The sequence below is a fragment of the Symsagittifera roscoffensis genome, chromosome 2 (assembly GCF_963678635.1).
Source record: "Symsagittifera roscoffensis chromosome 2, txSymRosc1.1, whole genome shotgun sequence".
Lineage (NCBI taxonomy): Eukaryota > Metazoa > Xenacoelomorpha > Acoela > Convolutidae > Symsagittifera > Symsagittifera roscoffensis.
Window position 1 is genome coordinate 8,399,891 of NC_087063.1, and position 21,750 is coordinate 8,421,640.

At 39.8% G+C, this 21,750-nt stretch overlaps 1 protein-coding gene across 1 annotated transcript in view; it reads left to right on the plus strand.

Annotated features, from left to right (window-relative positions):
• The window catches only part of LOC134838898 (uncharacterized), a 33,735-nt gene extending 12,508 nt beyond the window's left edge, over nt 1-21,227 (plus strand). Inside the window, exons 6-16 of the mRNA XM_063854203.1 lie at nt 3,212-3,343; nt 3,780-3,913; nt 4,268-4,501; nt 13,562-13,625; nt 14,045-14,404; nt 15,428-15,654; nt 16,190-16,335; nt 16,633-17,246; nt 17,714-19,251; nt 19,413-19,601; nt 20,421-21,227. Of these exons, the coding sequence (XP_063710273.1) occupies nt 3,212-3,343; nt 3,780-3,913; nt 4,268-4,501; nt 13,562-13,625; nt 14,045-14,404; nt 15,428-15,654; nt 16,190-16,335; nt 16,633-17,246; nt 17,714-19,251; nt 19,413-19,601; nt 20,421-20,537 (3,755 nt within the window). The 3' untranslated portion in view covers nt 20,538-21,227. The remainder of the gene's footprint in view (nt 1-3,211; nt 3,344-3,779; nt 3,914-4,267; nt 4,502-13,561; nt 13,626-14,044; nt 14,405-15,427; nt 15,655-16,189; nt 16,336-16,632; nt 17,247-17,713; nt 19,252-19,412; nt 19,602-20,420) is intronic.
• Nucleotides 21,228-21,750: the final 523 nt, after the last annotated feature.

Below are 21,750 nucleotides of genomic sequence, written 5' to 3' on the forward strand. Positions count from 1 at the left end.
ATAGATGAGAGCAAGACAGCGTACAGATGTACGGACGACGACTGCGAGTTCACAAGTCTGGTGAAGCATGGTCCTACCAACCTCAAACTGCACCTCAAAAAGAAGCACCCTGAATGGCAAAAGCAACTCGAAGTCAAAGAAACAGCAGAAAAGAAGGCGAAAACAGACTCTCAATCACGGAAAGTCACAACCATGGAGAGCTTCGTCAACATTGCAGGGAGCAGCTCAAGATCAGCAACTACTCCGCTCCCAGCAAACGACTACCGCCAGCGACGTCTGAATGAATTGCTAGCGACTTATGTTGCTGCATGCCCAAGAGCAAGTGCGAATATGATTGCTGACAAGAAATACGGATTTGATGCTATCATCAAGTATGTCAGTGGAGGAAAGTTTTCTGTGCCGTCAACTGGTCAAGACTGTCAACTTCCCACGTTTGTCTGCAGCAATGGCGAAAGACTTGGAACGCCGCTTCGCCTACCTAGACGAAGAAGACTACTTCAAGCTCGCAACACTGTTGGATCCCAGTTTGTCAGTTTTGTTCGTTGGTCCACCGTTCTCTGGTGAAGTCTCGAGGTTGAAAGAAGTCTTCGCCAAGAGTTTCCTTGAGTGGAAACGAAATTGTACCGTGTGTATCGAAACAGAAGTGATCAGAGAAGTTGAAGTAACAGAAGCACAAGTACCAAGTCAAGATGACACAAGACACTCCGAGATGCTATGGTCTGATTTCTACGAAGACAGATCTGACGAAGAAGAAAACTTTCCGAGTTTGTTCACTCCACCTCCATCTGCATCGCAACCCGAAGAAATAGCCGTTAAGCTTTCGGCCCAGTTTGAGAGCTATTGCGCGAATATCTCTACTTACGAACACATGAAACCGGGATTTGACATTGATCTCAAACATCACTCGGAATACCTTCACAAGTTTTGGCGCGACAGACTATCTACTGTTCCTGAGTTGTCTCAGTTTGCGCTTGCGAACCTGTGTTTCAGCGGCGCTGGAGTCGGAGTTGAAAGACTTTTTTCGGGAGCAGCCATCCAAGCGGAAGGAAGACTTAGAGTGCTGTCGAACACTGGGCTCCGTGAAAGAACAATGATTGCGAGTAACCGTGACTTGATTGAATGACTTGACTTTTGATTGAACTCGTTAAGTTTTTGTTTCTTTGTAAGTTTTGTTTTCAAATTCAACATGTTGTTTGATTCAATTTTTCCAACTGAAACTGAAAGAAAAAAACTGTAAAAACTGTAACTGTAACTGAAATGGAAAGACCCGGAAAATCAGAACTGTAACTTTAACTGAAACTGAAAAACAGACGAAAAGAATTCAGTTGGACACACTAGTAGACAGAACATTGTTCCTTTTTGTTGTTCGCTAATTAAAAATTAGTTTTTTCTAGCGTTTAGTTAATTTAAATCTGTTTTCGGGCTACATCTTTCTAAAAATAGTTCACTTTCGCATGTTTTTCTTTAATATTTGGTTATTTTTTTGTTTGATTTTTTGGTAAACCGTTTTTTCAGTCGACTTGTTGGTCTTTTCTGATCCGAATTTTTTTGGAAATGAAAATCGGCGTTTTTGATTTTATAGCTGTTCAAAATCAGTTGATTTTTCGTAAACAGTGTCTTGTTATTGTTTTTTTGTTTGATTTGTTTTTGATCTATTTTTTGTTGAGCTTACTGTCTTAGAATTGGAATTGATTTTCGAAAGTTTTTTTGCGAAATTTCACATTGTCAGTAGTGTTGTGTTTTTCTAGAATCTTTTTTATTTTTTCAGATTACCTTTTTCGTGCTTCAAATCAGGTTTGTCTAGGCTTCTGAAAAATTGAATAATGTTCGGTATTTGTGTCTTACTAATTTATAAAGTAAATCAGAGTTAGTGGTTTTTGGTTCTTTCATCAATGCAGTTTGCCCATGGTTCCATCGCGTTTCTTTGGAATACTTCGATGCAGAGCAGGAAGGTGTAAAAAGTATGTTGGAGTCAGGCTGATTTTTTTTGCTTATGTAATTTCAAAAAAGGTTCTTGCAACAATTTTTTTATTTTATTTTTTGATAATTTTTTGACTTATGATTTTTGCATCGTAAGTTGTGGAAAGCTCTATTTCGCCTCTGTGTAATCAATTTTCCATCAAATTTCTGGCTAATAAATTGTTTGGAAGCAATTAAATTGCGAATCTTGTTCACATGTTTTCGTTCCTGATAAAAATATTTGTTAATAGAAAGTGTTTGAATTTTATCAAATTTTGAATTTTGTGCCATTTTTGAAATTTCCGTAATTTCGTTTTCGCTGGAATTTAGTTTTCGGGGTTTGGCGTTATTTTTTTCATCTTCAATTCAATTTCAGTTGTAAAATGGAAGCAATTTTACCCTCCAATTACAACATCGAAAAAGTGTGAAATACTTTTGATTCGAAAGTGGTCTAAATTTTTAGGTTTTCTAGCGGAATAAAAAATACCTATTGATCAAGTTTTCTCAAATTGGGTTAGTTGAGACTTTCTATTCATTGGCACTTTTCCAGCTGTCTTTTGGCTGTATTTCGGTGTTTGTATGCTGTAAATTTTTAATCTATTTGGATATTCTGGCGTTTTTTGTGTAAAATTTTGCAAGTGGGGCGGTCTATGTCTCGCAACAGTCGTTGAAATTTTCTGTGGACAACTAAAGCTTTCATCGAAATGTTTAAATTAAAATCGAAGCTTTTTAAGAGTAATGAACGTAATTCTTGCTGATTTTTTTTTCACGGTGGAGTCTTAAAATATTGATGCACTTAGGCATAATGCAGTTTTTGAGTTCAATTGAAATTCATCTGCTGAAAGTGACTTAAATAGCTTTCTCCAAATACGAACGTGGAAATGGTGCAAAAAAGGTGAACGATATCTAGTTTTAAGATATATTTAAGAATTCCCAGCGAAATATAAACTTTACCCATTGATCCAGTTTTCTCAAGTTGGGTTCATGTTATCAAAAAAGCGCCAATCATAAATTACTCTAGAAATTCAAAGAGCTTAAAGGGTATCTGTTTTTTTTCTAGGAAATTCGAAAGTTTTTTCAAGAGTCAGTGTTTTTTATGTTGACTTGCGTTCATTGCGCTTTTCCAATCTTCGATTGGCTATGTTTGGTTTATCGGCAGCCAAGTTCTTTTTCATTTATTTAAATGGACTTCACTGCTGTTGGAGTGTGTATGTGTTAATATACGCGTACAAGAGTTGGGTTTGTGTTTTAGAGTGTTCGAAACGGAGCAGGAGTAGTCGCAACAAGAACCTCATGATGGCTGTGCAAGTGGGCAATCGGGAGATCAACTTCATGAGGAGTTACGACGACGTGGTCGGCAACCTCACAGACACGCATATGACTGGTTAGGACAAACCCCAAATAGCTTTACAATAGTGTGGAAGTGTCCGAACTCATAGTTCAGAATAGAAGTTTGCTCAATCGCATAGCGTATGGTTTCTGATGATTTTTGAAAATCTTATTTGAGACGTTTGACTCGATGTTACGTTAATAATTCCTGGAAATTGAAAGAGACCACTCCTGCCGGCGAAAAAAGGTGATTGAATAAAAAAACTGGGGAACTCGTTCAGCTCTTTGCGGAGCTGTTAAAGTTAATATTTGAATAATTTTATTTTGGATATTTACGGACTGGGTAATGTTGCCTCACCGGCAGGAATTGAGGACGGATCATCGTGGGGCTCGAACCAGGTACCATTCGGTTGGGAAGCTAAAAGTTGTTCAACCTTTCCGGCGGTAGCTTCACTTTCAATTAATAAAGTGTGAATGTATGTTTGTTTCAGACCTGAAGATGGAGTGGAGTGCGTGTGGGAGTCTGTTGGCGGTGGGGGGATGGTGCTGCACAGACAAGAGCCCCAAGATCAAGTTCTACTCTCTCAACGGAATCGTCCGATTCACACTCAACGTACCCTCCAAGGTAACACACACAACACACCCATATATAGAGAGTATCCAATTTATCAGAAATTTCAACTTTGAGAATTTGTGGCGGTAAGTAAAGAGCTGTACCAAAGATTGTTTTGTCGAAGTTGTTGTTGTTGCAGCCCTTCTTTTCTTTTCTAGTCCCCCTTTGACTTTTTTCCGCAGTAATATTTGAAAGATTTTTAAAAAATCATACTAAACATTGTCAATGCAAACAAAAGAACAAATTTGAAGAGCTTTTTTCTTGAAAATTGCGGTATAAACAGATATAAGACAACTTTGTTTTGTAATGGGCGGGGGGAACGGGAAAAGGGCCGGTTGTACATATCATAGCAATTCTTCGTTTCAGCGTCTCATCTCAGCACTGACGTGGGCCCACAATGACAAGCGTCTGTTCATAGCAGCTGGCGCAGGTGTGTTTGTAGCACTGGTGGAGAAACACCTGTCCTCGTTGCAACAGCTGGCCAGAAATGCTATTGTGGAGTCCCTCCATCCGAGCAGTGAAGGAGACGTGTTGGACTCCATGGGTCTGTCACAACATCTGAACAAATTCGTGTCACATGCGCTACAGCCAACTATAACTGTAAGTATAACGATTAATGCTATAAAACAGGGGCGGATTTAGGGGGGGGGGGTGAATAAAACAGGGGCGGATTCAGGGATTTGACACCCTGCCGACCCAAAGGGTCCCCCCTTTGATACTTTTTCCGAAATCCATTTTTGGCCGACCGACCCTAAAATTTTTCTAAAGGCGCCTTCGGCGCCAATATATGCTATTTTTGAGGGGGAGCGCATTTTTTTATTGATCGAATCACTTTTGAAAGGTCATATAAATCATGTTTATAACAAAAGCTAAAAAAAAGAAAAGAAGCTGAATTATATCCAACTTCTCGCTGCCTTGAAATTGACAGTTTTGATTGAAAAAAATGCCTATGCACACGTCAACCAGACCTGAAACATAGGAGCGTAGCCAACAAACAAATTAAAATTGTCAATGAACTCAGTAGCGGATTTAAGGGAGGGCGGAGAGCAAATCTTCCTCCCCCGGGAATTCGATTACCTGACCACCCAGAGGTCCAGGGGCGGATTTAGGGGGGGGGGGGGTGCGGACGCCTTCCCCCTCAGGGATTCGACCCCCTGCCGACCCAAAGGGTCCCCCCTTTGATACTTTTTCAGAAATCCATTTTTGGCCGACCGACCCTAAAATTTTTCTAAAGGCGCCTTGGGCGCCAATATATACTAACTTTGAGGGGGAGCCTGCGCCAAAAAAAAAACGCGATTTTTTTGTCAAAATTTTTCAAAAAGTGCCCAAAAACGGCTTTTTTGACTGTTTTTTCAAAAATTTGCCTGCGGCGCACAAAATTTAGCCAAAATAGGGGCAAAACAGTGCTTTGGGAGAGCGCGAAAAATAAAAATCAATTTGGTCGACCTAAAAAAAAAAAAGGTCGTCAAAATTTTGGAAAATTTTCTGAAAATCCGCCCCCCCCCCTCTCGAGAAAATCCTAGAGATCCGCCCCTGCTATAAAACATCCATGTTCTTTTTGCCTATAACCCTGAAATATGTATTTTTTTAAAATAAGGCTGTTTAGAAGCAGTGAATTTTTCATTCAGAGGCGTCACGTTGACTTACAATTGTCTTTTCACTACCTCCTGAGCTTGTTTGTACTTCACAACCCACCAAACATTAATTTGGAAACTAATTTATTAAGAGTAATGAACGTAGTTGTCATACCTCAATGTATGATCGTGATTATAATGAATCCGAACGGATTGATAAACGTAGTCTTTATGTGAGTTTGATAAAAACAGCTGTTGTTCAGAAACATAAATTATCGACTGAGACTTGCTCATGGACTTAAGTCGGCATGGAGCCGTATCAAGGTCAACTGACCAAACAATATATATAAATCTGTTAATCAAATTAATAAATAACAACGATGATAAGTTTATCGATCCGTACCGGATGACACTCCCTCTTCTCAGGAAATTTGAAAGTTTCAATTTAGCGTTTTATAGTCCCTTGAGGACTGTTTGTGCATTTTCTCCCTCTTGCCTATTGTTCGCTATTTCATCGTTTCTTCCACTTCTTGGTTGTTGTGATCATCTTCTAGTTTTTCGCGTTCCTCTTGTGTGGCATCATTGTTTTTGGTGTTGTCCGCTTCATTGCTGCTTTTCCTATTTTCAATATATAAAATGTCCATTTTGTTCGGGCTTTCATCTGACGAAATGAGGTGGATAACTTTGTCCCTTTGTTTCGCCTTGTTTTTCGGGCTGATCGCCTCCAGAAAATTCATGCACGCCTAATACTCGAGTGTTTTGTCCGTGAAGCCCATTTCCTGAATGAGCGATTTGAAGCTTGGTTTCGTCGGTGAGTATATCTGATCTGGAGAAAATCAATGTTGAATTTTACCGTCTTTTTGTGTGTGGTTGATTCTTCGATGGTATTTATTGGGATGGGGTCCCCAAAGTTTTTGCCAAGGTTGAGTGACATTGGCGAGTGGAGCGTCTCGATGGTGCCATGTTCGCTGAAGTTGAGGTTGCTGCTGGCGGTGTTTAAACCTTTTGGGCGATGGTTCGGCCGCTTCTGAATTTGAAGACTTGTTGCTCTCCGTGTCACTATGGGTGGTTGTTTCCTTGGTTGGGGTCTGAATTTTCGTGCTTTCCTCCAATGAGGATAGACTCATTCCTCGCGGTTTGTCGCACGGACGTCCACCTGTCCTCTTCCCCATTGGCTTGCCCCGCCGTTTGGTTGGGCTGGCTTGTTTGTTGCTCTGCTCCTGTAGCGTTGTTTGCTCTTTTCTTGTCATTTTTCTTGTCAGCCCTGTTTGTTCATCCTCCCGGAACATACTATGTTGAGGCGCCGTCGGGTCCTCGATGTCTAAAAAACGAAGACAAGGTCCTGATCTCCTTGCCGATTTGTAAGCTACGTAGTCACTCAACCGTGATGGTCGACACGGTCCGTAGATTAAAGGATTAGGTACAAAAGCAACCTAACTATTCCTTAAAAGTCTAGGTTGTTTCCCGAATGCTTTTACCCATGCTGTATGTGGTGTGTAAGTTTCCCGTCGATTGTTTTATATTTTTGTTAGAAAGTTTTGGGATCTTTTACTTTAGTTGCCACTTGGATCGTTTTTCATGCTACTTGTTCTAGTCGTTTGCTAAGGTTTTTGTCGGTGGATGTTTGTATTCCTTTATACCTATTGTTTATTTTATCTTTATTTATTGATATGTTGCGTTTGCGTTTCGCACCTGATGTTTGTTTTAATGTCTTGTCTGCTCCAATTGATTGCGGTTGTAGTTGTTGTCATTGGTTGATCGAAACTTCATCCTCCGACCTTTGTTGCAAGTCGTGCATGATTTCAGCTGGCAGAGGTGGCTTTGTGAGGTTTTTCCGATTTAAACATGCGTGTTTTGCATTTTCCCAGTTAAGGTTGGTAGGTGAACTAGTTGTTGCCAAGTTTGACAGGGGAGTATTTGGTTTTCTGCCCGAGTGTGCTTCAAAAGGTGAAATTTTTGTTACGCCATGTGGTGTTATGCGCAAAGTTTTTATTATCTCGGCAACGTCCGAAGCTAATTTGTATGGTTTATTTGCTGAATCTATTCTCATAACCCCCAGTCGACGTTTTAATGTTTGTATCATTTTTTCTACCACCCCTATGGCTCGATGATCGTCTACCGGCGCGAAAAGTAAATTTAAATTATTTGTGTTACTAAAAAGTTGGAATTTTTTTTGCTCTAAATATTTGTGCTTGATCACATCTTAATCGACGGGGTACTCCGTTATTTGAAATATACCGTTGCATGAATTTTATAGCGACATCCGCTGTAGTATTTGAAACAACTTCTGCTGTTGGAAATTTTGACCATTTGTCTATAGCAACGAGTATGTAAGCGTCCTTATTTAATTCATCGGGGAGGAACCCGGCAAAATCTAATTGTACTTCTTCATTTGGTTCTACGACCGAATCCATTTGGAATGAATGATTTTTTCCTATTATTGGTTTAAGGTTTTTACCTTGCTCTGTACAGTGTTTGCAACTTTTCGCCATCTGGACGATTGATCGGTGAATGTGTGGAAACCACACGTTTTGACATAAATCCAGCATGGCGGCCGACCCTGGGTGTGTCATGTGTAGGCTTTCCAGTATTGTTTGATGCAGTTGTGTTCGCATAACGATGCGTTCGTCAATCAACAGACATTCCTCCCGCACATGCAGTCTGTTGCGGACATTAAACCAATACTGTCCGTAGGCGGATTTTATCGCGTCCCAGTTCCGCTTTTTCACACAATTGATGAGCGTTCTGAGATTCTTGTCCTTTTTGGTAGCTGCGGCGATGAATTTGAACCCCAGGACCTTCTGCAATCTTTTTCGGAACAGCGGTTTGTCCTCTTCTGTTTCCGTCATTGTTGTTTGGTTTACGGTTGCCACTATTCCTTCTGTGATTTCATGGTGGCTAGCTTCCAGTTGTGTGGCTTCGGGTTGTGTTCTTGTCATAGTGGGCGGTTCTTCATTCGGGGCACGTTCCTCCTGGCTTGCGTTATTCTACTCACAAACTGCTCTTGCATTTCAGGCCGTTCCTCACTAGCGTCTGTTTGAGTTCCCAACAAACTTTTAAGTTGTCCGTCTGTACCGCTTGTGTTGTCTTCATTTTGGGGATGTGCTGTTTGGCTGGTTGTTTTTTCTTCGGTAAAGGTTATTGTCGGGAAGTTTTTGACTGGTGACCTTGAAGAAAGTAATTCCCTGGCGTCCTTGACGTCTTTTTGTGTAATTTCCAAAGTGGTGGCTGTCGCTTTTTTCTTCGTTAGTGGTCGTTTGTGCCACCGAGGATCTGAGAGGCTTTCCTCCCTGTCCGATGTTCCTTGCCCGTTAAGCAGTTTTTACTCCTTTCGGCCACGTGGGTTTAGTGATTTTGCTTCGTCCGGAATGAATCCGCCTTCGTATTTCCTAAGATCCTGTTTTCGGTTCATATTCTGTTGTCTGCGAATGAGTTTGACGAAGTTTGTTGAATTTTCCAACGAGTGAATTTTGTTTCGAGGTTATGTTTCGCGTCAGAGCTGTCTGATTTGCTGAGTGATTTGAGCAGAACTGATTTGGTTTTTGTGTTTGCAATTGACCGCTTGCGGAATTTTTAAAAGAATGCTTTTTCAATTCACGTTTTGAAGTGTTAATTGTTGTCCTTTTATGTTCCGCGCGCTTTTTGATCAGCTGACAAGGTGCCAGATTCTGATTGGCTAACTCATTAAGAATGAAGTTATTTATGAATGTATTAATTGATGCAACAACAAATTCTTCATCATACTCGCTTGGTGGTATTTCCAATCCAATTGGATCTCTTGACATATAGTCTATTAGCCCCATTTTGTTACCGGCTAAATGTTTGATATCGAAGTGAAATGGGAATATTCGATCAATCCATCTGGTTAATCTACTCTGACTGGTTTTTGATCTTTCGCTTGCGTTTAAAACGCTGATCAAAGCTTGATGGTCTGTGATGACGGTGAAATGTTTCCCGTACAGATAGTATTTGTGGTGTTCAATTGCCCACACTACACCGAGTAATTCGAGCTCATTAACTGAATACATTTCCTCGAGGGAATTTAAAAATCTTGATGCATAGGCTATTGCCACCCAACCTTCTGGTAAATATTGTTCAAGCGACGCCCCTAATCCTGATGTAGAAGCATCAGTTATGATACGTGTCTCTAGACGTTGATCAAAATGTTTGTTTTGTGTTATTTCAGAGACTAGTTTTTTAATGTTTTCAAATGATGTATTATGTTCCGGTTTCCAATTAATTGGTTTATTTTTCAGTGTGTTTTTCAATAGTGGCCTCAATGCTGCTGCTGTTTGTGCTAAATTTGGGATATACCTGGTGAGATGGTGTATAGAACCCATGAAGCTTTTTAGTTGGAGGAGGGAGTTTTTCAGTTGCCTCTGTTTTTTTTTTATAAAAGGTGTAGTGCCCTCGCTATTTATAGTGTACCCTGGCCACTCAACTTGTTTACAAGCAAACTTACATTTGTCCAATGATATGGCGAGATTTTCACCATCTTATCTTACCACCAGAATCGTTTGTAGTTTTTGTTTGTCTGTATCGATCGACCCCTTGGTCACAATCAATATGTCGTCTAAATATGCGTAGGTGTTTGACCAATTTGTAAGTGTGAGATCGATGGCCTTTTGAAATTCAGCCGGCATATCCGTGAGGCCGTGAAATCCAGTTTGAAATTGGTAGGTTCCTGTAGCATTGCCACCAATCAAACTGAAGTTGCATTGTTCCCGAGTTGGTTTGTCCAGCAGGATTTGTGAATATGCGGAATGCAAATCTAATGTTGAGAATAGAGTTTGCTGATTGTTGTTTGATTTGATCACCTGTGCTATATTGTATAATAGTAGATCGAAGTTAGGCATTTGATATTTATTCTTGTGAATAAATTTATTTATCTTTTTCGAGTCTAATGCCAATTTCACCGTCTGGTCTTTTTTATGGTAATCACGATTGGACTAATGAATTGTCGATCTGAATAATTATCCAGTTTTATTATGTGTTTTTGATCCATGAGTTTGTTGAGATCTTTTTCTACTCGTTCTTGTAGATGAATCGGGACACGGCGTCCCTTCTGCTGTACCGGAATAAATTCTTTATTGAATTGTGTCCGCATTACGTGGTTTTTTGACTTTTTAACACGAATGCATAGTTGTGGATAGTTATCTTTTACCCATTGTTTGATTTCCGGGTTTGATTGTTCTTGTTCACGTATATTCAGCACGTCCCCTCGTTTCGGTTTTTCTTGTACTTGCCTTTTTCCAATTTGTGGGAGGAATGTTATTTTTTGCTTTCTTTGCTTTCTTTGCTTTCTTTGCTTTCTTGTTATCTACAATGATGAATGGAGCAGCTCTTATTTTCCAGACTCCTGATTCAATTGTTACGATCAGTCTTCCCTTTGGAACAATTGTTTCACCATTGTAACATGCTAAATTCCGATCCGTATCTTCCGGTGGAATTTGTTTCAATATTGCGGTTTTGTCATTCTCTTGTAACCCCCGGGCGGTTTTTTTCGTTTAGGGATGACATTGGACTCCCGGAGTCAGCGATTGCAAAAAGATCTTCTATTTTTGTCTTCAGTTTAATGATGTGCCCATTTAAATCATCCTCGGACAAATTTGTTGCGTGTTTTATTTCAAATGCTTCTGATATTGCCATCACTGAAAAATTACCGACGTGATACTCCGCCCAACTATTTTTTGACGTAAAATCAGCAAACGCGACTGGATCGAGTTCTGTTCCTTGACTCTCTGATTCGGTTTCTTCTTGTTCTTCTTCATTGTTGCGGTCTCCCAGATAGTTAACATTTCCTGAGCGACACACTTTGGCAAAATGGCCCCGTTTGGCGCATTTAGAACAAATTTTATCCTTTGCGGGACATGATTGTAAGTGGTTTTGTCCGAATTGGTTACCACATTTAAAGCATTGCTTTTTAATTGTTGGAGTATTGGTTTCTTTGTTGTTGAGACTGACCTCTTGCATTTTGTTGACCTTGAGGATATACGCGTCCCCGAAAGTAACCACGGCCTCTTTGAGGTACCTGATTGTTTGCAAAATTACTTCGTCCCCGTGCGTTGATATAGTATACCGGTTCCTTTTTTGTTGCTTTTACTTGGTTTCCGAACGGATTTGTTTTCATTGTGCGACTATGTTCGATTCCCTTTAATCTGCGTATTGCAAACTCATACGCATCTTGTGGGCTTCTTGTTTGCGCGAGTAACTCTTCGGCTATCTTTTCATTTTGTATGTGTGCCGTTAACATGTCTCGCACCCAATCGTCCTCTCTGTCCCCGCAATCAGCTCTTGAAGTCAACTCGACCAGATCAGCGTGAAATTGTTCCAGACTTTCCGTTTTCTTTTGTTTTCTGCAGATAAAGTTGTATCCTTCGAACGCGACAATTCTGGTTGTCACAAATATGTCTTCTAGAGTCGTAATTAGCTCTCTTGTTGTCACCGCGTGTAGCACTAGGCCTGGGCGGTTTTGCTGAGTTTGACGTTGGCCCTCGGCTCCCAGGCAAAGAAAAATGTAGCTTCTTACGTTAGCGTCTGCTTCATCCTATCGGAACTAGTTGCATAGGACTCCCTTTTCTCGGGCTTTCACGACGTGGTTCTCCCAAGCAACTCTTTTCATGGTTGCGAACCTCCCGATTTTTCCTTTGAGCTTCTGTTTCTCCATTTATTTCGACCTCGTATATCGGTTCTGTGGGCTCGACGAGCGGAGGTTTATTTCTTTGAAGATTTCTTACTTCAATCCCGTCTTTGGCAAATACTGCCATCTCAAAAATCGCTGCCCACTTCGACCATTCCAGTGGTGGCTCGGCTGAGGCTTTCTCCCGGAAGGGGTTAAAATTCAGCGGGTTTTTTGAGTATCCTGCTGGCTGCGCCATGTCATACCTCAATATATGAGCGTGATTATAATGAAACCGAACGTATTGATAAACGTAGTCTTTATCTGAGTTTGATAAAAACAGCTGTTGTTCAGAAACATAAATTATCTTCTGAGACTTGCTCATGGACTTAAGTCGGCATGCAGCCGTATCAAGTTCAACTGACCAAACAATATATATAAATATGTTAATCAAATTAATAACTAACAACGATGATAAGTTAATCGATCCGTACCGGATGACAGTAGTGAAGACTCTTATTTAGGTCTTGCTGATTTTTTTTTTTTTTTTCGGGAAAAAGTTTTAAAATTTGTTCACGCTCAAGTTTGATTTTTCACGGTTTGACTTGTGATTTCCTTTTAAGTTCAGTGCATTTTTATTGTTAAAAAGAAGGCAAACTCTACTATCGAACAGAAAAAGTTGAAAGGTCACAAAAAACGTGATCGACTTCTAATTTCGAAAATGGAAATTAATTATCATATTTTCCAGCGAAATAAAAGTTATACCTATTGATCCAGTTTTCTTAAATTGGGTTAATTTTAACAAAAAAGTGTCCATCATAATTGTTCTACAAAGCTGTCAGTTGGCTATTTTCTTTATTTATATAATATTGAGACCATGAGAAAGTTGGCTGTGAAAATTAGTGTAGATATGTTAGAGTTAATATGCCATGGCAATGCCAATATTTTAACGTAGTTGAATGATAAATCATGTTATCGATTTAAAAAAAATTTGGGCGCCATCAATTAGCTAATCGATCCCAGCTCGCTGAAATAATATTGGTATTATGGGTTTTTCAACGCGAGACCTTTTCTAAACCCTACAAGCCATCAAACAACTCGAAACATTTCATTATTTCGTCATTTGAATAGTAGCGTGCTTGAAAAACTTGAATCAACTTGAAATGTTCCAATCTTGCTTTCTTTGAATCACTTGCTTCACAAATTTGACTTTTTGGGAACCTCTTCAAGCTGTCAAAACCACTTCAAATATTTCATCCCTTGAATATCTTTATGAATGACATCTTTCGATCCGATTACAGCTATTAACATCAACTTTTAATGCTTCAACGAAAGAAATAAAAATCAATCTAGGTATATACAATTTTAAGGTAAACGAAATCTGGCGGGCTCTAATCGTGGTGCAAGTGCATTTGAATGTTTTAATTATAATTTCATGCAATAACATCGTTTTCTGATTGTTTTTAGCCGTGCTTTCCGAAGGGAATGGACCTAATGAAGTTCATCTCTACCCCTCCTCCAGTTCAAAAAGGTGAGCTAGGCTTCACCCTCATGTTTGTCTCATGGAAAATTATATGAGTTGTTTTCGAGTTTTTTTTGGTTGTACTCCCTTCTAATTAAGTCAGTTTTCTCAGCTCAAAAGCAATTTTTTTGAACTTATAATTCTGTCTGATAGCCAGAGCAGTAAAGAAACCTGGAAAGTCGCTTTAGTGCGATGTTATCGGCAATGCTGAATGCATTTGGACTCATATTCTCACACTTTATTTATATAAAACGACCGAAAACTATAGAAACGAAGAAGCTGAATCTATTTTGGAGGTCGTTGTTTCATTTTTACCGGCCTTAACAATATTCTGGATTTAATATTTAATTACGATTCAAAATCTAAATGACAATTGTCCATTTTTTCCTGCATGTAGTATGAATGAAAAGACCCTTTATCTGATTTAGATGCTCATACGGGCGAAGAAAAACCGACTCGCTATTTCTGCACAATGATAGTGTACGAGGACGAACGAGGTCGCCAGTCGGCTGCCGAGAAGTACGGGGGTCCCTTCGTTTTATATCGCGAATACCTCGGCGGGTTGGTTCCCCTCCTCCGAGGCGATAAGATCAGCAAAGTGCGTCCAGAATTTGTAGTCTACAACCCTCAGGAAACAAATAGTCCAGCAGTGGTTGAAGGGGGATGCTCGGTGGCTCCGGGAGGCTGCTACTTGTGTCACGATGTGGCGGGTGGATATTGTTGCGGGGCGGTGCAGAATACAGGGTTCTCAAGACAGAAATCAGGAGTCAGTTTGATGTCATCACCAGGTTAGTGAATCACAATATGCCGTGTCGCTCTATGTTATGAATTTGAATATGATAATTGTTTTTATCCAATAAAAATTGTAGCTAACTCAAGTTTTGTTTTTTCTATTTACTACTGTACATTTAGAAGTTATATCATACAGATTAGTCTATTTTAATTCACAGATTTTGGGTAAAGAAAATTTGCTGGTGGTTTTCTTGTTAAGTATCAATGAACGTTGTGAAGACACTTATTTTGGCAGGTCGTGTTAGTAAATTTTGAAAATTGTTTTGAAATTTTGACCTTTTGCAGTTTGACTTTTGGTTTTTCTAAGCTCAATTTAATTTTTAGTTGCTAAAAGGAAGGTAAATTAAGCTCTCCAATTAACCTTGAAGAAATGGTACAAAAAACCTGAGCGACTGTAAGGTTCAAGGATTTTAATTTTAGATTTCCCAGCAGTTCGGTTTTCCCAATTGATATTAATGTAATGAAACTTTTTTCTGGGGAAAACATGAATTGTCGTACTATCGTTTCTCTGCATAAAAAAGTCGATGAGCGTAGTGAAGACTGATATGGGTCGCGATGATTTTTTGTTTCGTTTTTTTTTGGAATTTTATTTTTCGCTTCTGGACTTTTGATTTCGTTATATGTACAGTTCATTTCGCACAAAACAAAAAACACGATAGACTTCTAATTTCGAGAGTCGATTTTACTCAGATTTCCCTGAGGAATAAAAAACTTTACCTATTGAAGTTGAGTCAATTTTATCATTAAACTGTCAATCAGAATTTTTTTGAAATCCAAAAGAGCTTTAATGCCATATATTAATTTTATAAAACTCGAAAGTTTACAAAAAGGCAAAACTTCAAACACAATTATTGCGTTCATTGACACTTTTCCAGCTGGCTGTTGGCTATCATATCATTTTATAGTTTTGACTTGACGATGGCCCATCTGGCAGTCATACTGAAACGTCGAGCAGAAACTAAAGAAAATTAATTTAAAAATTTGCGCGTAAGGAATTTTATTTTGAAAAATATATTTAGACACAAAGCGATGCTTGAGTGACATCATGTGTGATGGGGATGGAAACGGAGGAGACGACAGCATAGGAATTGCAGGAGTTGGACCTTCAGGAGGAGGAGGAGCTGGAGCTTCTGCTTCCAGGGCACCACCGGCTGGTGGCGGGGAGAGTGAGAGAGATGACGACTTCTCGCCTCTCTCGGGAGCCGAGGCTGACAGAGACGAGTCAGGATCGTCGCACCGAAGAAGGGTTAGCAAATAATTTTGCTCGTTGACCTCTTTTTATTATTCAAGCGGAGCTATCTCAAGTAGCAAATAAAAGTGCTCATATATTTGGCGTCACTGTTGTAACAAAAAAATTATATCTGGTTTACTTCTGCTGCATAGGATTATATATATATATGTATCTGTTTTATTGTGGGTTATTTTTTAAAGGTTGTCAAGCGGCCGTGGCGCAGGTACTAGGACGTGTTACTCATAATCTCCAGGTCGGGGTTTGATTCAGGCACATATTAGATGGTTTTTTCTAAGTTTAACAATTTTTTCTCCTTTTTTGAACTTTCAAGAGCTATTTGACGTTTTTTTGTTTGTGTTTGCGAAGTTCCAGTTTCGCCTCTTTGTTTGAAGAACTTTTTTCGGGAAAGAAGACAGCAGTCGTTTTTATTCAGTTTTTAAAAATTTAATTTGCGAGTTTTCCAAGATAAGACCGAAAAACGACAATTTTTATTTGGTGATTTTGATTACTTTTTTCCAAGATGTCATAAGTTGCTTTTTTGTGCGTGTAGAAGAAGAAAAAGAAGACGAAAGGCCAGTTCCGCACTCCAGTGGACAAAGTGTCGACCAGGTGCAGAGACACGCCCTTCCCAGACAAACTACCAGAGAAGGAGCCACTCATCGAGGTGCTGGCTAACCTGTGGGGCACCAAATTTAGGTAAGCACTAATAATGATTCGATATATGTACTGATTAGTTGAGATATGCTGGCCAAGAGAGGTTAAATATTAAAGAAGTTCATTTGATATAGCTGTTTTTTTTTGATGTTTCAACTGATCTCTTGGACCATTGTATGTAATATCTTCGAATGGTTTTTATTGAGAATCACTGAATTTTTCAATTGATCTGCTAGGTTTTTAATAACCTGAGTTTTCAAAGTTACTTTTGAAGAAAATTGATTGTTTTATTTTGATTCCATTTTGTTATCAATTTTTCTAAAGAATCTATTATTTCAGATTACACGGCATTCACCCGAATCTACCGACTGACGTAGGCTACGTGTCCTACAAGACATCCGTGCTGCACTTGCAACCTCGTCAGATGACAATCGCAATCCCTTTGCTCGATGGATCAGCCAAAAATCCAAAGTCCACTGCACTGGGAACTGTGGTGTTTCCTGGGAGTGGGAACTCACTTGTCGCTCCTCTAAGCCAACACTTGGCAGTCACAGCTCCGATCTCAACTCCTCAGGCACCCAACACAGTCCCAATTTGTCCAAGAGGTCCCCCACTTAACGTCGGCAAGGGTCCAGCGAGGGGATTCAAACCGTTTCCAGGAGCTACAAGTGGCGCCCATTTTGGAAACCAGTCATCAATAGAAGATAATGATAGACAGTCTGCGAGTGTCATGCATCCAACTGCGAGACCCTTGGGACCTCTAGGCTTACGACAGTCTTTAAATGATAGGCCACCTCAGTTGAATCACCCGTTGAATAATGCGTCTAGTCTCTATGCTTTGCAGTACCATTTTCTAGCCAGGCAGCAGCAGATGCAACGAGCCAGTGCAAACCAGTCGGAGGCTGTTCTGTCACCGGAGTACGGAAGCGACGAGGAGATAATGGAACAAAGAGGTACGTTTACGGAAACTCATTCTCTATATGCTTGAAGTAGGGGCCGATCTAGGATTTTTCGAACTGGGTAGATTTTCAAAAAACGATTGAAACGCTTTTATGGGTCGACTAACTTAAATTATGCACCGCAGGAAAAATTTGGGAAAAGTGTCATTTTATGTCTTTAAAATCATAGCTGAAGTTGTTGGCTGGATTGGAATGTTTTCATCAGTTATATGACAAAATTTGCTCTATGGTGGCCATTCAAAAAGTATTTTTCAATGTCTTACTTAGTTTATCGCTAGATTTTTGAAAAAGAAATTGTAATTCAGGAGTTATTGATAGTGACAGATAAATAGTTTGATGTCTTCAAGCTTCCTTTTTTGGCGCGTTGAGTTTAATCATTGATTAACATTATTACTATAATGAAGTCAGGTGGTATCAAGTTGAATTATATTGTACCTAGAGCCAATAGTTTTCATGTTTAGTGATCCAAGCAGTGACGTCTGTGAAGTCAGGAAAACCGCTGGAAGTTGCAGCTGCAGTTGCGTCAGTGCTCACAAACAGAAGTGACGATCCGGTGGTGTCGCCGATGCAAAGATGTCCCAAGCACCCTGTTGTACCTCTCATACCTCAAAACAGACATCAGGAGAACTCCTCTGCGAACTCATCCATGCCCCAGATGCACTCTCAGCAAAATCCACATGATATGAGAATGTTCTCGAATGTTTTCAATCCAAATATGCAACCGGCAAACTACCCAAGTTTCCCATCTCATTTACATGTTTCGGGCCAGCAGTGCACGAATTTGGCGCACATTCAAAACCGATCCATGGCTGCACCACAATGTTTTGTCTCGCCAGGGTGTCACAAGCCGACGTTGAATAAACCGAACCCAAATGCAAACAGCAGCGTTGCTTTTATGCAACGAGAAGAGACGTGCTGTCGACCACGGCCGCAATTCACAGTCAGACCCAAAAGTTGTTTCGCAGGAGGCGGAGTCCATAGTCGATCGTGTTCGAACTCAGCGTCGACCAGTGCAAATAATATGTTCCTGAGTTTGCCCCCTGTGCAACCTCCACCTTTGGCCCATAAACCGCCAATAACGGGACCCAACGTAGCTTCGAATATTTGTCGAAGTGACGACGACTCGGCCGAAAGTGGGACAGATCTGCAATGCAGCAGTAGCAACGCGGAGAACAGCCGACCTTCCTCAAGTAGACAACAGTCAATTCAGAACGCATGTTCAAACAGGCCTGCAAGCTGTGCTTTGCCTGTGGAGTCCAACACTGAACAGAGATCATTAGGAATGGACAATGGTTCTGGAGAGTCGAAGCCTTCGGAGGCACAGTCGACGTCGGCAATCAATTTCGCCAATGCGAATACAACAGACTCGCATTACGCTGCTGTGCAGTCTACGTCGTCGAGTACGAATGATAACTGTTTCTTATCTCCGCATAATTTGTTCACATGTTTCCATCATACTCCGAGTGATTCAAATGCCAGTTCCAGCTTGTACCAGTCTATTCCCTACTACAGAACTAAGTCTTGTCCTCCGACAAATCAGAACAGCATTGACAATAGTACCACTCCACAAAGTATGTCACTGCAAACAAGCCAAGCAATGAGCGGCCATTCTATTAGTGGTGCTTCGTCTAGTCACCAACAGCCAAGTAATACACCGATATCTTGTCGTCAGGAGGCAGCGGTGAGGAGTAAATTGGGTCTAATGAGTCTAGCGCCACCAGCCGCAGCGTTCGGCGGATCACCCGACCGCAATCACGCCAGAACCCAGTCGTGGTCAGTGGGGGGATCGAACCCGAGTTCAGCCAATCAGAATAGGAAACATAGCCCAAGTAGTCGCGGCGCGGGGCCGCATCCTTCCGGATCAGGAAGCCAGTATAATTTGTGCAATAATAAATCGGCCAATATTGGAGACACTTCGGATAGTGAGTGTTATCTGAGCGGAGACGAAGCTGCGGGTGGCGCCGTAGTGATAGCAAATCCTGAAATCAGACGCAGACAGGTAAGGTTCTTACCAAGTGCATAAGTGCAAAATTTTTCTGCAAGCTTGTCTCGTTACATACATTCAAATCCTTTCTGAATTGAAATTGGTTAATTTAAAGGGCAGAAATTGAGTTGTAAAAAGGAAGGTTTGTTAGTTTTCAAAACGTGGATGTGCTTTAGATGCGGAAATTCCGGAAGCTGCCACGGAAGCCGGAGAATCTTCCGAAGCGGTCGGAGAAGGAGGAGTTTGTGATGTTGAACAAGTCGCCGATCTGGAACGAGAGCACCCAAGTCTACCAACTGGACTTCGGAGGCAGGGTCACCCAGGAGTCGGCCAAGAACTTTCAAATTGAACACAGCAAAGACCAGGTCCAATCAATCGTTATTGTGGTTTTAGTGTAAAGAGCGACGAATCTTCCTTTATTTGGCTGGATTAGTTATTTTTTTCAGGACAAATATTTTACAAACGAGCATTGTGTTATGTTGGAGTATATTTTTTCAATTCAACTCGCATAAAATGGTGATCATTTTGTTAGAAACGTGTGCTGCCAAGTATTGGCAGTTTAATATCATATGTTCTCCCCTCTATCAGCGGCTAGCGTTTCGGTTCTTTAAACTTCAGTAGCACAGTTGTGTAGGGCAAGTGACTTGGATTCTTGAGGCCTATGCTGCGACTCCCGTAGAGGGCATTTATGTGTTTTCTGCCTTTTTCTTTCTTTTTATTTTTTTCTTTCTTTCTTTAACGTGATATGTTTAACGTGATATTTCTTTCTTTGAAATTTTCAATAAAAGATTTTTTTGTTCATCGACACTTTTCCAACTTTATGTCGCCAAGTTCAACTAAAGCACGAATTCTTTTGACGAGTGAAATCTAATTTTAATTTTTAATTCCAACAGTACGCGAGCAAACGTGGGGAAAAACGAGACTTTCATTCTTGTTTGAAAACTAGATTTTTAATTTTCAAATGTCCCAGCCCATTAATGAATGTACTTATTGATCTAGTTTTCTCAAATTAGGTCAATTTTTATCTAAAATGGGACATGACTGGAGATTTTTTAAATTCGAAGGCACCACAAACGATATTATTTTTCATATTTTTCAACACCTATATTGGCGACCATGAAAAAGTGGCAGACGATAGGACTTCAACTTTTAAAAGACTGTTTCAAAGAGTGTTATTTGTCTAGGTTCTGCAATTTGGGCGGATAGATGACAACGCTTACACGTTGGATTTCCAGACACCTTTCTCAGCTCTTCAGGCATTCGGAATTGCTCTTGCAAATGTGACCCAGCGACTCAAATAATTCAGTGCGGAACTAGGGAAATACAAACGGATGAAAACGGCGAGGCACAATATTCGAACGGAACCCATCATTTTCCGAACAGAACTAACTCTATTCCTTATGATCCTCGAAATATGATGATTTTCACCGAGTCATTTACGCAATCAATTGATGCCAATTCTAACAAAAGTAGATTGAAATCTACTCATATTTTTTTGATTTTCAAGACCAGCATTCCCAGACTGACAATACTCGAGAGATTGCTAATATTGTTGATTCGTGGATTCGTTTCACATTTGCGAAAGCAAGTGTTTTGTATGATTTGAAAATACTCGCTGTTAAAAGGAGTTACTGGTCTTGATAATCGTAGATACTATATAATTCAACAATTTTTGCTGTTAATTAGCGACCCGATTAGTTAGTTTTCTATAAGTATAGTTTCGATAAATTATGTCTCGATAAGTAAGCATGCTATGATATATGTTATTTTGGCAACTTTGATCCAACGAATTTGGAGTGATTTTGGAAAAGTTGATTTGTACACTTAATGTACTATTCCTCTTTAAAGCTTGCATCGTTCTGCTACTTTAGTTGTTTTTTATTGATGTTTTCGTGCAAAATACCATAGTACGCAACCTCTAATATCATTTTATCATCCAAAACTTATAAGTAATCCTGAATAGTTTTAGTTAAATGTTAATTAACTTTTAAATGGAATCTTCTCAAAGCTAGTGACAGATTTTACTCCTGGTTATAAATATAATTGAGTTTAGCTAAGTTTTTGGTATAAACATCCAATTGCTATGTTATATATTCAGTTAAAAGATTTTTTTGAAAAAGATACTTTGTAGATATATCAGAAATTGAACAGGTGACCCTCGTGTCTCGGCGGACATCGAATAGTTTTTTATAACTAAAAAGTTTAGAAAACAAATTTTGACACTTTTCGCGCGACTTTATTTCTACTTCAGAGAAAGCTCACAAGATGTTGTCATATTAAAGTCTTTTCAGTCATAATTTTTCTGATCGAGAAAAACCAATTTCAGAAAGTTTCGCTTTACTGGCTGCTTTTCAACGAGAAGCTGTTCGTCATATAAAGTTCACTACATTATTTTTATCGAACTGCGAGGTTTATTTTAATTCATCCTGCTACTCCAAGAAAAATCTAAATAAACAACTAAAAAACTGGTCGGAGCATTTTGTGCAACTTGTTTTATTTTAATTCATCCTGCTA